Source organism: Uloborus diversus, chromosome 8 (genome assembly GCF_026930045.1).
Source record: "Uloborus diversus isolate 005 chromosome 8, Udiv.v.3.1, whole genome shotgun sequence".
Classification (NCBI taxonomy): domain Eukaryota; kingdom Metazoa; phylum Arthropoda; class Arachnida; order Araneae; family Uloboridae; genus Uloborus; species Uloborus diversus.
Genome location: NC_072738.1, coordinates 89,230,004 through 89,242,503, shown reverse-complemented (window position 1 = coordinate 89,242,503; position 12,500 = coordinate 89,230,004). Strand labels below are relative to the sequence as shown.

The window sequence follows — 12,500 nt, the reverse complement described above, 5'->3', positions numbered from 1 at the left end:
AGACTGTTGGGCCCATTTTCATGAAATTTGGCACACAATTAGCTCGTAGCATAGGAGTGAGCACCTCAGAGCGATTTTTTGAAAATTCAATTTTTTTTCTTTCTATTCTAATTTTAAGAACATTTTACCCAGCAAATTATCATAACATGTACAAACAAATTATCATAACATGGCCTGGCAAATTACCATAACGTGGACGAGCAAACTACCATATGCGATCAAATTAATATAGCGAATTGGTGAGAAATTCATCAACCATTATTTGTAAACATACAGGCGAAACAAAAATGATCTTTAAAATTTTTACTACGGGCAAAGCCGTGCGAGTTTTGTTACTTACCAATAAAGTAATAAATTCATGTTTTTAATGATTAAGTCATAAATTTATAAAATAAATTAATGAGAAAACAAATACTCAATCATTACAAATGAGAGACTAGAAATCATTTAAAACTTAAGAATATGATCATGCTTTCTAAACTATCAACACGTGTGGCTTCTTCAGTCAAAAAAGAAAAAAGACCAAGCTTGATTCACAAGTTTGTAGGCAGAGCAAAATAGAATTTACTTTCAGCCCATGCACATCTCTATTGAAACAAATCACACATTGTCACCTCAAAGCAAGTCTTACATCTTACTCTTGTTCTAAGGCTTAGATGTCTACTGTAGCTTTGAGGTGACGATCCACATGGCTACATTAATTTAAAAACAAATTTAAGTACATTTAAATAAATAATAAAATGATTAAAAATTATCAAAATATATAAATCTTTTAACAACAAATCATGTTTCATGCATTAAAATGATATTTTCTACAGTGATGTATATGTAATACTTAAAATGCATTTTACTAATTTCAAGATGTAAAAAAAGATAACCCAAATTTATCACACTCATACTAAAATATTAATAGTACATACTTGCCAATCTTCAAAGGAAAAAAAACAGAAGATTTTACTAGAGATATATGTGATTCACCATCGACATATCCTAGCTAAAGAATTATTAAATTATGCTTTTAAATAACATAAATACTAAATTTAAAGTGAAATGGGGATTTTTTGCAGATGTAAGCAAATTGGTAGTAGCAAGAAAAATATACTGCAAAGGAAAAACTAAATAATAAGGAGTGAATTTGCTTAAAGTTTCGTATTCTCCAGTCTCTACCAGAAAAGTAGCTACAAAAATTTAATTACTAAAATCTGAAAAGAAAAAAAGGAAATCAATATATAATGAAAATACAATATAAAATAAGTAGGTATAGGGTAGCACATGTTAAAATAGCTTCAAACATTAAAAATATTTTCAAAATGCAAAGATTGAAATCTGCTGCAATTTTCGGCAAAGCACGTGCTTTGTTGAACATGCAATGTGGAAAGCTTCTAAAAAATTAATTTTGACTAAATAAGTTATTAATTGGAAATTTTTTTATTCCCTGACATTGGTAGACTAGAAAAGGGCACCATCTATTAAGAGTGAAACCTTTTGATGATTGACTGAAAAAACTGTAAAAACGGGAGAAAATAGTAAAAAACGGGAAATCGGGAGATGGAAGCAAAAAACGGGAGTCTCCCATTAAAAATAGTAGAGTTGGCAAGTATGATAGTACTTATTTTAACAAAAAAATCACTTTGCAGTTTTAAAGATTAATTTATATGTTACGTTTTATGAAGTACTAGCTGCGTGCCCGGCGTTGCACGGGCTACCTAAAAAATGTAAGAGCAGTCCAGTTGATGCTTTTGTAGTACACTGACACTAGTTTCTAACGCGTTAAGGAATAAATAAATGCGCGTAAAGCAAGGTTTAACTAAGGTTAGGTAACTAAAAATAAACTGCATGTAAATCACTCATTTACTTTACGACGTGCACGGTCCTCCTCGAAAATGAAAGTTATGTCATGTGACGCGTATTTAACAATCAGGCTTGAACAAAAAAAAAAAAAACAGCAAAATTTTGCAGATTGCGGAAAACCCCCCAAAAAAGTAAACAATTTAAATCCCCTGATTACAGGAAAAGCCTCAAAACAAAAACAAGAATTTTACCTGTTCATATTCGAGGAAAAAAATGGCAACAGATCTTTCAAATCTCAATGATTTTCTTCACGCAATACATTTAAATAAAAGCATTGTTATGGAAAGTTGAGATGAAGCACTGAATAATAATTTGAATGGAGGAAAGCCTTCGAAAAATAGGGATTTGATTTTGAAATCTAAGAGTCATAATTAATAGTTTTTAATTGATATCTCCGCTAATTATTATCGGAGGATTATGTTAAATAGCCAAACATGAAGACGGGAAGATGACGAATCCATCGATACCTGGTTCGATGGTCAGTTCACTGTCGTTCGGGAGAAGAAGCTTGGACATAGATAGATAGATAGATAGATAGATACTCAGATTTTATATGTATAAGATTTTACATGCAGAAATAATATTAATAATAAAACAATAATAAATAAACATAAGAGTTGAAACATTTTTTCTTCTTTTATGGTGCACACAAAACTGATCTAAATCATTGGAAAATATACAAGTTTCAGTAAAATGCAAAAATTATGATTTAAAACCATGTAAATGCCATTTAATAATGCAAATAGTATGACTGTTTTTAGCACTTAAGAAAACTAAAATAAAGTTTTTCAACCCAACAATTAAAATAATAATAATAATAAAGACTAGTTTAAGTTGCTCCTTCATTAGTAGTTTCTCCATTGTTAGCAACAGGTGGTAATACTGTTTTAGGTGGAAGAAAACCTTTCCACATTTTATGGACTTCATCTGGTAAATGCTGCTGCCAACTTTTTAAGTAATAACGTGTGTATTTCCTCAGCTGCCTAAATTTACAGAATGTGGCTTCTCCATCGCTCACTTGCTTTGTTTTAACTAAAAATCCATTCTGTCTGAATGTGTCCTCAAGTTTTTGCTTAATGAGTGATCTTTGATTTCGGCGACGGGATCTGGATTGAGACTTTTGAACAGAATACTGCAAGCTATTAATTGCAGGCTGGTTAGTTTTGAATGAACCTCTAAAAGAATCAAAATCAGGAATACGATTTTGGCCAAAACTATAACTTTCACTTAAATCAGTTCCATTTAGTCTAGGATATATCTGCTGATCTGACTTTTTATTTAAAGGAACAGGATATAAAAATGTGAAAGGAGTGGTTGCCGTCGAATCGGACAAATTACTTATTGCAGGATTATTATTAATCACAGAATAATTTGAAGCATTTGCAAGATTTAAAGTATTTAGTTTATTTGAGGAGTCAACCTTGATTTTTTTAGTAAAAACATCCATTGATTTATAATCAACAGCCTTACTACAAGCATCTTCTTCTAAGTTACCGAAAGAATTATTAATAAGAGAATCTGAAGACTTGTCAAATGCAGTGCACTTAGAAGATAAATCTAAAGGCACACAGTTATTTTCTTCCATTAAAGACAAATACTTAACATAAGGCACAATTCGCCTTGTTTGCAAAGGCTTTCTACGATGTTTTTGATTGAAGTGCAAGGGTTTTGTAACAGTTTCACTATTTTCTAAGTGGAAAGTTGCATTTTCCAAACTGGTGGGCTTCTCCATTAAAGCATTCAGCACAAAATTTAGAGCTTCCTTCTTGGCACTGTCAGAAACAGACACATTTCTGGTTTTCAGATCTTCAATAACAGATCTAGGAGTAGGAGACTCCGAACACTCTGAAGAACTGTCTAAGCTTAGGTTAAAGTCATAGGGATCAATATTGTCACAGAATTTAGATTCATTTTCCAGGATTTTATAAGACGTGCTAGGTTTTGAGGTGTCATCACTTAACTTTGAGATCGGTTGTGACTCAGTTTTTGAACTGCTACCTTCCGGAGAGTCTTGGACACTTTGTGACCAATTTGAAATTGTGATTTGTTTGGTTCCATGTTCTTCTTTTAACCTGCATTCTGAGTGAACTCTCCACTTTGTTCTCATGAAATCCCCATCTTTTTCAGAAGTAATGCTTTCTGAAGGTAAAAAATTGTGGAACTTGAGTCCTTTTCTGAGATTCTTGCGTCCTCGACTGTGACATTCCTGCACTGTATACTTCTGTTTCCTTAAAAAGGAAGGCTTCATTCCGTAGCTTCTACCTTGTATGGGAGAAAAGATACTGTACAAATTACCGTCTGCAATATGAAACAACTTCTGGGAGTAGTTAAAATCCTTCTGGTTTTCTCTAAAAGAAAAATTGATGAGAGGTTTTTAAAACGATATTAAGAATTGAAAATGATTTTAGACTTAATAACTACCTCATCAAATAAAGGAATTAGTTACTTAATTGCACTTTATCTTATAAAAGAACTTGAATGTGTATAAAAATTAATGTACAATTTATTGCTAAAATTTAAAGTTTTGCAAACAATATGTTTAAAAAAAAAGTAAAAACAATGAATAAAAATGTGAAGTTGAAACTGGTTGATCTATCAGTCATTTTATGATAATTTTAAGAGATAAAAATTAGTTTTAATAAAAGCCTGGAAATACAAGCAAGCATACAACTAAGATTTCAAAAAAAAAAAAGAAAGAAAGAAATCTAAAACCATAAAGCAATCATAGACCCCAATTTGAAATAAATAAGTTAAAGATTTCTTAAAGTTTTACTAACAAAAAGAAATTCCTTGCTTTTGTGACAATGCACACCTTAAATAAAATTAATTGACTATTTTAAAACATTCCCCATTAAATAACCACCTCTTTAATGACAGAGTTTTGTGAAAACTGGAGGAGGTTCAAAATATTAGGAAATTTTTTGAATTACATGTTCTGAGATGTAAAATTTCCGGAAAATTTGACTCAGTAGAAAAAACCAGCACCCCGCCCCCCCCCCCCCTTTTTTCTGAAAAAATGAAGTTTTGCAAATTTAAATGTACATAAATGTTGTATTTTTTTAGAAGACACAAAAAGTGATTAAACCACATAATAATAATAATGTATGTATAATAGTTATAATAAAAGTGAACAATATTGAAAAGACCACACCAAAAGCCCATAGATGTGCATATATATATATATATATATATATATATATATATATATATATATATATATATATATATATATATATATATAGTTCATTTCTTTTTTTCCTCTTAAAAATAAATTTACACAAAACTTTTTTTATACATATTAAGAAAAAGTGAAGTCAAAGAAATTGTGAAATTATGTTTCTGGCAAGGTGTCCAGAAAACTTATAGCACCCACAGCTTTGAAATGTCGAACAAAATTACTTTAAACCGGGGCAGGAGGGGGGGGGGGGTGGAGGTTGCATCTTTTTTTTTTTTAAATTTGAATTAGTTTTTCTGTGATAAATTTTTCAAGTTAAAATTTCACACTAAGTCGGATGAAAAATTTTCCACACCCTTTAACATTCCATGCCATTCTGAAGAGATTTTTTTTTCTGTATCATATTTAGCTTATTCCAATTTTCTCAATTCCCCCAACATTATCAAATTATTCAAATCAGGTAGTGCGAAGTAAAGGGATTAAAGCGGCAAAATTAAAAATTTGGAGATAACCATTTCAAATGGTAGTTGAACCCCTCCTCTGTCTTGGGGCAAGAGATAGTACTAGTAGCCCTGGTAGGTGCTGCTGTACAGCATAATTTAGAAAAAAAAATCAATGAATGCCTCCCTAGGACGTAATCTTTATACGCGTTTCACTGCCCCAAATGTACTGTACAGTAGGCAATACTCTGATTTGGATTACAAACATCAAAAGATCCATAAAACGAACAATATGATTAGAAAAGTTATTTGCACTGGTGGTGTTCCCATAGGGTATACTCCATATACGCCATATGCTCTCAAACATTTTTACTTTCTTCTATATCTAATATATAGAAGAAAGTATTGGATTCGTGCAAATTTTCGAACTTCGAATTTTGACGGATTCGAATGTTTTGAGGTGTGCTGAGTCCATTTCGACTATTTTTGGAAAATGTCTGGCTGTCTGTGTGTGTGTATGTGGGTATGTCACGTCTGTGTGTGACCAGTTTTTTGTGGCCGCTCTACAGCAAAAACTACCGCATAAAATCGAACGAAATTCAGTACACATATGTGCTCCTATGTGAACTTGTGCCCATTGGTTTTTGGTGCGAATTCCTCCAAGGGGGGTGGAGCAATGGGACGTTTTTTGAGTTACGCGTGCTTGCTATTCCTCAGGAAATAACTGGCGGAATCAAACAAAATTTGGTCCATATGTTGCCAGTAACAGGAATAGGTGCTGATTCAATTTTGGTGTCAATAACTCAAAGGGGGGTTGAGCTATAGAACGTTTTTTTGTCGTCAATTGTGACTGCTGTATCTCAAGAAATAATGAACGGAATGAAAGAAAAATTTATCATCAAGTAGCCCTTAGTGGGTATAAGAGCTGATTTTATTTTGGTATCAACAGCTAAAAAGGGGGTAGCGCAATCGCCCGTTCTTTTTTTCCATTGTGAGTGCCCTATCTTAAGAAGTAATGCTACGTTCTGGTTGAAATTTGGAATATATGTGAATCCATATGTAAACAGGCTTTGGTTCAATTTTGACGCCGATCGCTCCAAGAGGTGTTGATTTTTTTTTTTTTTTTTTTTGCGAATAAAAATAGCTTTATTAATGCAGCAATAAGAAAGATAAATCGTAATAGATTGTCGTCTGCGTATTTCTCGTGATTTTAATTGTATGGAAATGATCGGAAATATTATCTCAATGATTTAAAATTTTTAACTGTTGCCATGTTATGTTGTTAATAAATAAAATATTTGTAATTATTCAAGCAAGGCTTTTAAAATAACTTTCAATTTTCGCTCTTTGCTTTGCTTTTGTAATAATTCAGACATTGGGATGGTCGCCAAGTTTTTGCACGCGTAATTTTGTTTTTGTTGGGAATATTGCTTCCTCATTAAGCATAGAGAGGGAACAGAATTGTAAGAAAGATATAGAAGAAAGTTTCGTGATGGCCACAACATACTAGTTTAGAATTATAGCTGTACCCTCAAGGTTCAAAAATTTTCATTTATAGTCCATATTCTATCATCATTTTTTAATTTTCCATCAAGGCAAAAATAATTTATTAATGTTAACCGCATTTTCCTACAGGTAACCTTATTTCTTTATATTTCTTAGCACTTATTAAATCAACGCCTTTTGAACACCTTATAACCGCATATACATACTGTGCAAAATGGATTATTGGGAGTATAGCCCCAGAAAAATTGATGGGAACATCACTGGTTTGCACTCACATATATTGTTTATCAGACTTTCCACCCTAATATGGGCTTTTGAGATTTATAAAAGAGTACAAATTTTCTGTCACTGGAATTTATACTTTAAGCTTAATACAAAAACCTTGCAAAATATTAACTTTTGACAAGCTTTATGTGATACTATACATTAGGAATTTGGGTGTACTTTGGTGTACTGAGAAATTAAGTTATCTGAGAGCTTGTATTAACAAAGTGAATGTTTTAATGAGGGAAACTAAAAATTAAAAAAATATTGAAACTTGTGTAAGTATGATCAATTTCCAACTACATAATTTTGTGCTAGGAATTTCAAACTTTTCCTGAGTGGAAATTAACTCCTTAAAAAAAGGAGGTGAAAAAACATTTCTTCCTTAAAATTTTTGGGGTTTTCCCCATTTATCACCATCTCTAGGCATGTTCATAGCTCAAAAGCAGAAAACTACTAGAAAAATCAAAGAAGGTCTTACAACTGATCGGGAGAGCTGCACTCCGAGTTTCTGAATGTACCAAATTCTTGAAGGTCAGAACTAAGCTCAGAATTGTGCGTTCTTGTACTAAGACCCGTATTTCCTGTCAAGGCACTCCCAAGCAGGCTTGAAGAATATAGATCTTTTGCACTGAGAGGATATCTTTGGAATGAAAGTGGATGCTGCTCACGATTCTTTAAAAGTGCTTGGATACAGCTTTTTGCATTTCCATTGGAAACTGAACTAATCTGATCAGCAGCAAACATTACCAGACCAAAGCAAGTTTAACGGAAATTCTATTCTCTGGAATATTAAAAGGAGTAAGGAATAAATATACATTGCATATATACTTAAAATGCTGAACAATAATTAAACTTTTATGTTCTTATAGTGTCGGTTGAGTACTACAACTAGGCAACTGTCAGGGTTCGTGATTTGTTTTATTGAAATCAGATTTTTAAAATTTAAATCAGATTTTAATTAATGATTTTGTTAAAAAATCACTTGATTTAAATCAGGATTTCAATTAAGCTGATTTAAATCAACAAACTGTAGAGTTGAAAAAAAAAAATACAATGTTTCGTTTCTATTGAAAATTTTTCTTCTGCCAGAGTGAACCATCATATATAATGTTTATTTTTCAATGAGAAGAGTCAAAGTTAGATTAATATAAGAAAAATATACATAAAACTTATTTGTATTATTTATAAACTAGGAAAACAGTACTACCAAGTAATACTTGACATGTCTATAATTAATCAATTTAAGATAGAAGCAACATTTGCAGCATAACATAATTACATGTTAAGGTCTGAACTTAAAAAAAATCATAGTTCACCTCTGACATAAGACCATTTATGTACTTATAAAAATAAAATTTTTAAATGGTAGTTTAACCAGGGCTGGCAAGTTTCTGCCGGGGCAGTTAAAACCACTGGTAGGAACCAGTTAAAACCGGCATAGCAAAAACCACTTTCTACCATATTTTTGGCAGAAACTGGCAAAAACTCTCAAAATGACAAAAAAAAAAAAAAACTATTGAGAGACAGTAGAAAAAGCATGGAAAAAATAATTGTTAACCAAAGCACAGTTTAATTTACAATATTATAACAATTCAGACTCAAATGTTATATTGTTTAGACCCTGCAGTTGCTTCTTGGAAAAGGTGGTTTCAAAAATCTAAATAGTTTCTCAATTTGCACGATTGAGAAACTTTAGAATATTCTTGCAACAGAAGAGCTAGCAGGCAATGCATCAAGGAACAAGCAATATTCATAAAACTTTTAAATTGTATATTTTTTTAAACTGGTCCATCATGTAGTAACTAGGGTAGTGGTAAAAATTCGACTGGGAAAAATGAGTTGAGAAGTGGGGGCCAATTTGTTTTGCAAAGCTGTGATATTAAGTACAAAATCTAGATTAATATTGGGAAGTAAAATTTGACTTTCTTCTTGAAGCACATGATAATTTCAATCACAAGCAACTTAGATCAGGGCTGGCAAGTTTCTGCCGAAGTGGTTAAAACCCCTGGTAGAAACCGGTTAAAACCGGCATGGCAAAAAAAACTTTCTACCACATTTTCGGCAGAAACTGGCAAAAACTCTCAAAATGACAAAAAAAAAAAAAAAAATGACAGACAGTAGAAAATGCATAGAAAAAGTAATTAATTGTTAACCAAAGCACAGTTTAATTTACAATATCATCATAATTCAGAATCAAATGTTACACTGTTTGGACCCTACAATTGCTTCTCAGAAAAGGTGGTTCCAAAAATCTAAATAGTCTCTCAATTTAATATGCAAGAATGAGAAACTTTAGAATATTCTTGCAACAGAATAGCTAGCAGGCAATGCATCAAGGAACAAGCAATATTCATCAACTTTCAAATTATATATTTTTTTAACTGGTCCATGTAGTAACTAGGGTAGTGGTAAAAATTCGACTGGAAAAATGAGTTTCGAGAAGTGGGGCCAATTTGTTTTGCAAAGCTGTGATATTAAGTACAAAATCTAGATTAATATTGGGAAGTAAAATTTGACTTTCTTCTTGAAGCACATGATAATTGCAATCACAAGCAACTTAGATGAAGCTTATTTGCGAGCAAATTACAAACAGTAATACCAGTCTAATTCTGTATGCCATTCCTCTATCCTAAGAACCCATATGATTTTCGTCCTTTGTTAGATTAATCCAAATATTACGAACATCAGCAATTAAAAAGTTCCCTTTCTGAACTAAATCAGGGGCACTAGCATAACATTTCATTTTTTTACAATGATGAAATGAAGTTTAACTTTTTAGTTTAAACAATTTGCTTTAGTTTTTTTAAGACGATTTTAAGTTTTTGCCAGTTTCTGCCGGTTTTAACCGGTTATAACCAGTTTCTGCCACTGGCACGGCAAAAACTAGTTTCTGTCGGCAGAAAGCCAACCCTGAATTTAACACAATTTAAAACAAGTCTTCACAATCCTGAGAAACATATTACTTTGTTGAGTTTTGCTTGAAGCAGTACAAAAAAACTGAATTGCAGTTACCTACTTGTAGCATTCACCCCAAGATTATAACTAAAAAAACAACAGCCCCCTTTTTTCAGAAAATTAAAATTTAAAAAATCTTCCTTTTTTTTCAAATTTTTAATTTTTTAAAACATGATTTGCTTTTTGAAACATTAGACAAATTGAACAACGCATCATAAAATACAACATCCGCTGACTATATGCCAGTGCCAATAATCTAAGGCTTTTCCTTCTTTAGCATTTCAAAGTACGCTTTTCAATGAAATTGACTGATAAAGAAAAGAAACACCCAGTGCGAGAATTAGCGAAATTTAGAAAAATGTGCCCAATATTGCACTATAAGCAAAATTGCACTAAAAAACACATTACTTTGTTGAATTTTCCTTGAAGCAGTAAAAATAAATAAATAAATACCTGCTTGTAGTATTCACCTCAATAACTAAAAAAACAATAGACCCCTAGGTGAACACCTCTGCATTAAGAAAAAGAACCAACAAATACACATTTTACACTATACTCATTGTTGTTTCTTCAATATGCACTGCATTGTATTCCTATTTCTAATTTCAAACAGAAATCAATAGTAGTTTTCTCTTCAAATGTTGGAATCGAAAGCATTATTTGTATGAATATGACTAAAAATGCACAGTGGAAAAGAAAAACTTTTCTAAATGTAATACTTGTTCTACAAACTGCAGTATAACTGTAATGTTTCACTTGAAAATAACTTGTCATCCAAATATATTGCATGGTTGCTTTAAAGCATACATAATAGATAAATTAAAGAAAAAAATTTTTTTTTAAACATTTGTTTTTGGTAATTCCACTTTTAAAGCCTGATGAAGGCGAATTTTATTGTGCAAAAATGAACTTGGAAAATGTATAATGTAATGATATCAAAAATATCTAAATAACCCTCTGAACTAAACCGTGTACATCTGCATGCACTCTGAACATTCAAATAAAAAAATAACATCGTAAGAAATACTAATATAAGTAACTCACAATTATATTGTAATTGAATGATTTTTTACTCCATAATAAATGAATGTATAATAAATTCCTTAAACTGTCAAGTTATATAATTCAACTATAATAATATATTTTTTTTTCAACAATGAGCAAAAGATAAAACAGAAATTATCAGTAGAAAATTTAACATTTTCAACCAAAATAGAGTTTGGCTTGCAATGAACTCTAAGCAAACTTGGGCAATCAAACATTAGACTTTAAAATTTGCATTAGAACCTAATGATAGTTGAATTTTATTTCTTGTTAATAAATTTAATATAGTTCTTGAACTTTCAAAAATCCTTTTTTGTGTAGCATCAGCAAAACAATTTTCAAAAAGATTGAAATAAATAGCAAAACTTTATGAAAAGAAATCTTGGCTTACCTAAGTCATGTTGACAGAAGAATCATTTCCCAAAATCCTCAAGCATATGGAAAACTTTGGGAAGAGTTCTGTTTTCGACATGTTTCTAAAAGTGATGAACTCTCCCGGCGAATCATATTTCCTCCCAAATTTGGAAATAGTGCAACCGCAGCACACCCTGAATTCAGAGCTTTTGGGGGGATGAAAGAACGTCGCTGCAATGCTATTTATGGTTTAGCAGCTGCAGCAGGCATCTGTAAATAGAACAAGTGTATATTGAGTAAAGCGTGCATTTTTTCACAAAGGACGAGCGAAAAGAATAGTTTCCTTACAGAGCGTTAAAGAGAAAAGAGCTTTATGGAATTATTTAAGACACAGGGAAAAAACAATGACAATAATACAAAACAAAACAATACACACCTGACATTTAAAACGAATTATTTCTGTTGCCAATTTCTGAATTTTATTATTGCTAGATACCGAATAATGATCGATGCGATTCATGGGGGCGCGAAAAGTCCCTAATTTTTATAAAGTTCTGCCTCTTTTTTATAGGTCCGTCATTTTGAAATTTTCCAGGGGGGGGAGGGTCAAAGGGTGTGTAGTACTCAATGCATATTGTACCGAGAAACACCCCAAAGCACGCTCGCTCATATCTAAACACATTAATTTCTCGAAGTCGGGGGGGGGGGGGGGATTGCCCCCTCCTGATCTTCAAAATTTCCGTTACTTGGGCATCCTTGTTGGTAATACTTCCACAGAAAGGGTCTCCTAATCATTTTTGAATTTGGGAGAAGTTCCGAAATTGACATTTAGGAATATAGTCATCGCCATACAGAAAATGCTTTTTATTACTGTAATAGTTATAAAAAGCACAGTATAGATAATTACA

At 31.8% G+C, this 12,500-nt stretch overlaps 1 protein-coding gene across 1 annotated transcript; it reads right to left on the bottom strand.

Moving 5' to 3' along the window:
* Positions 1-974: 974 nt before the first annotated feature.
* LOC129228473 (uncharacterized) lies at positions 975-11,791 on the bottom strand. Its single transcript, XM_054863154.1, has 4 exons — positions 11,630-11,791; positions 7,718-8,020; positions 3,322-4,199; positions 975-994 (listed from the first exon to the last, which is right to left on the bottom strand). The coding sequence occupies exons 2-4, from the start codon at positions 7,981-7,983 to the stop codon at positions 975-977; spliced, it is 1,164 nt and encodes a 387-aa protein (XP_054719129.1). The 5' UTR covers positions 7,984-8,020; positions 11,630-11,791.
* Between the last annotated feature and the right edge of the window lie 709 nt (positions 11,792-12,500).

Coding starts and splice junctions, on each gene's coding strand:
- LOC129228473 (XM_054863154.1), bottom strand. CDS start 7,983: ATGTTTGCTGCTGATCAGATTAGTTCAGTTTCCAATGGAAATGCAAAA. Junction 4,200..7,717: donor TGCAGCTCTCCCGATCAGTT/GTAAGACCTTCT, acceptor TTTTTCTTTTAG/AGAAAACCAGAAGGATTTTA. Junction 995..3,321: donor CTTAGAAGAAGATGCTTGTA/GTAAGGCTGTTG, acceptor ATAATTCTTTAG/CTAGGATATGTCGATGGTGA.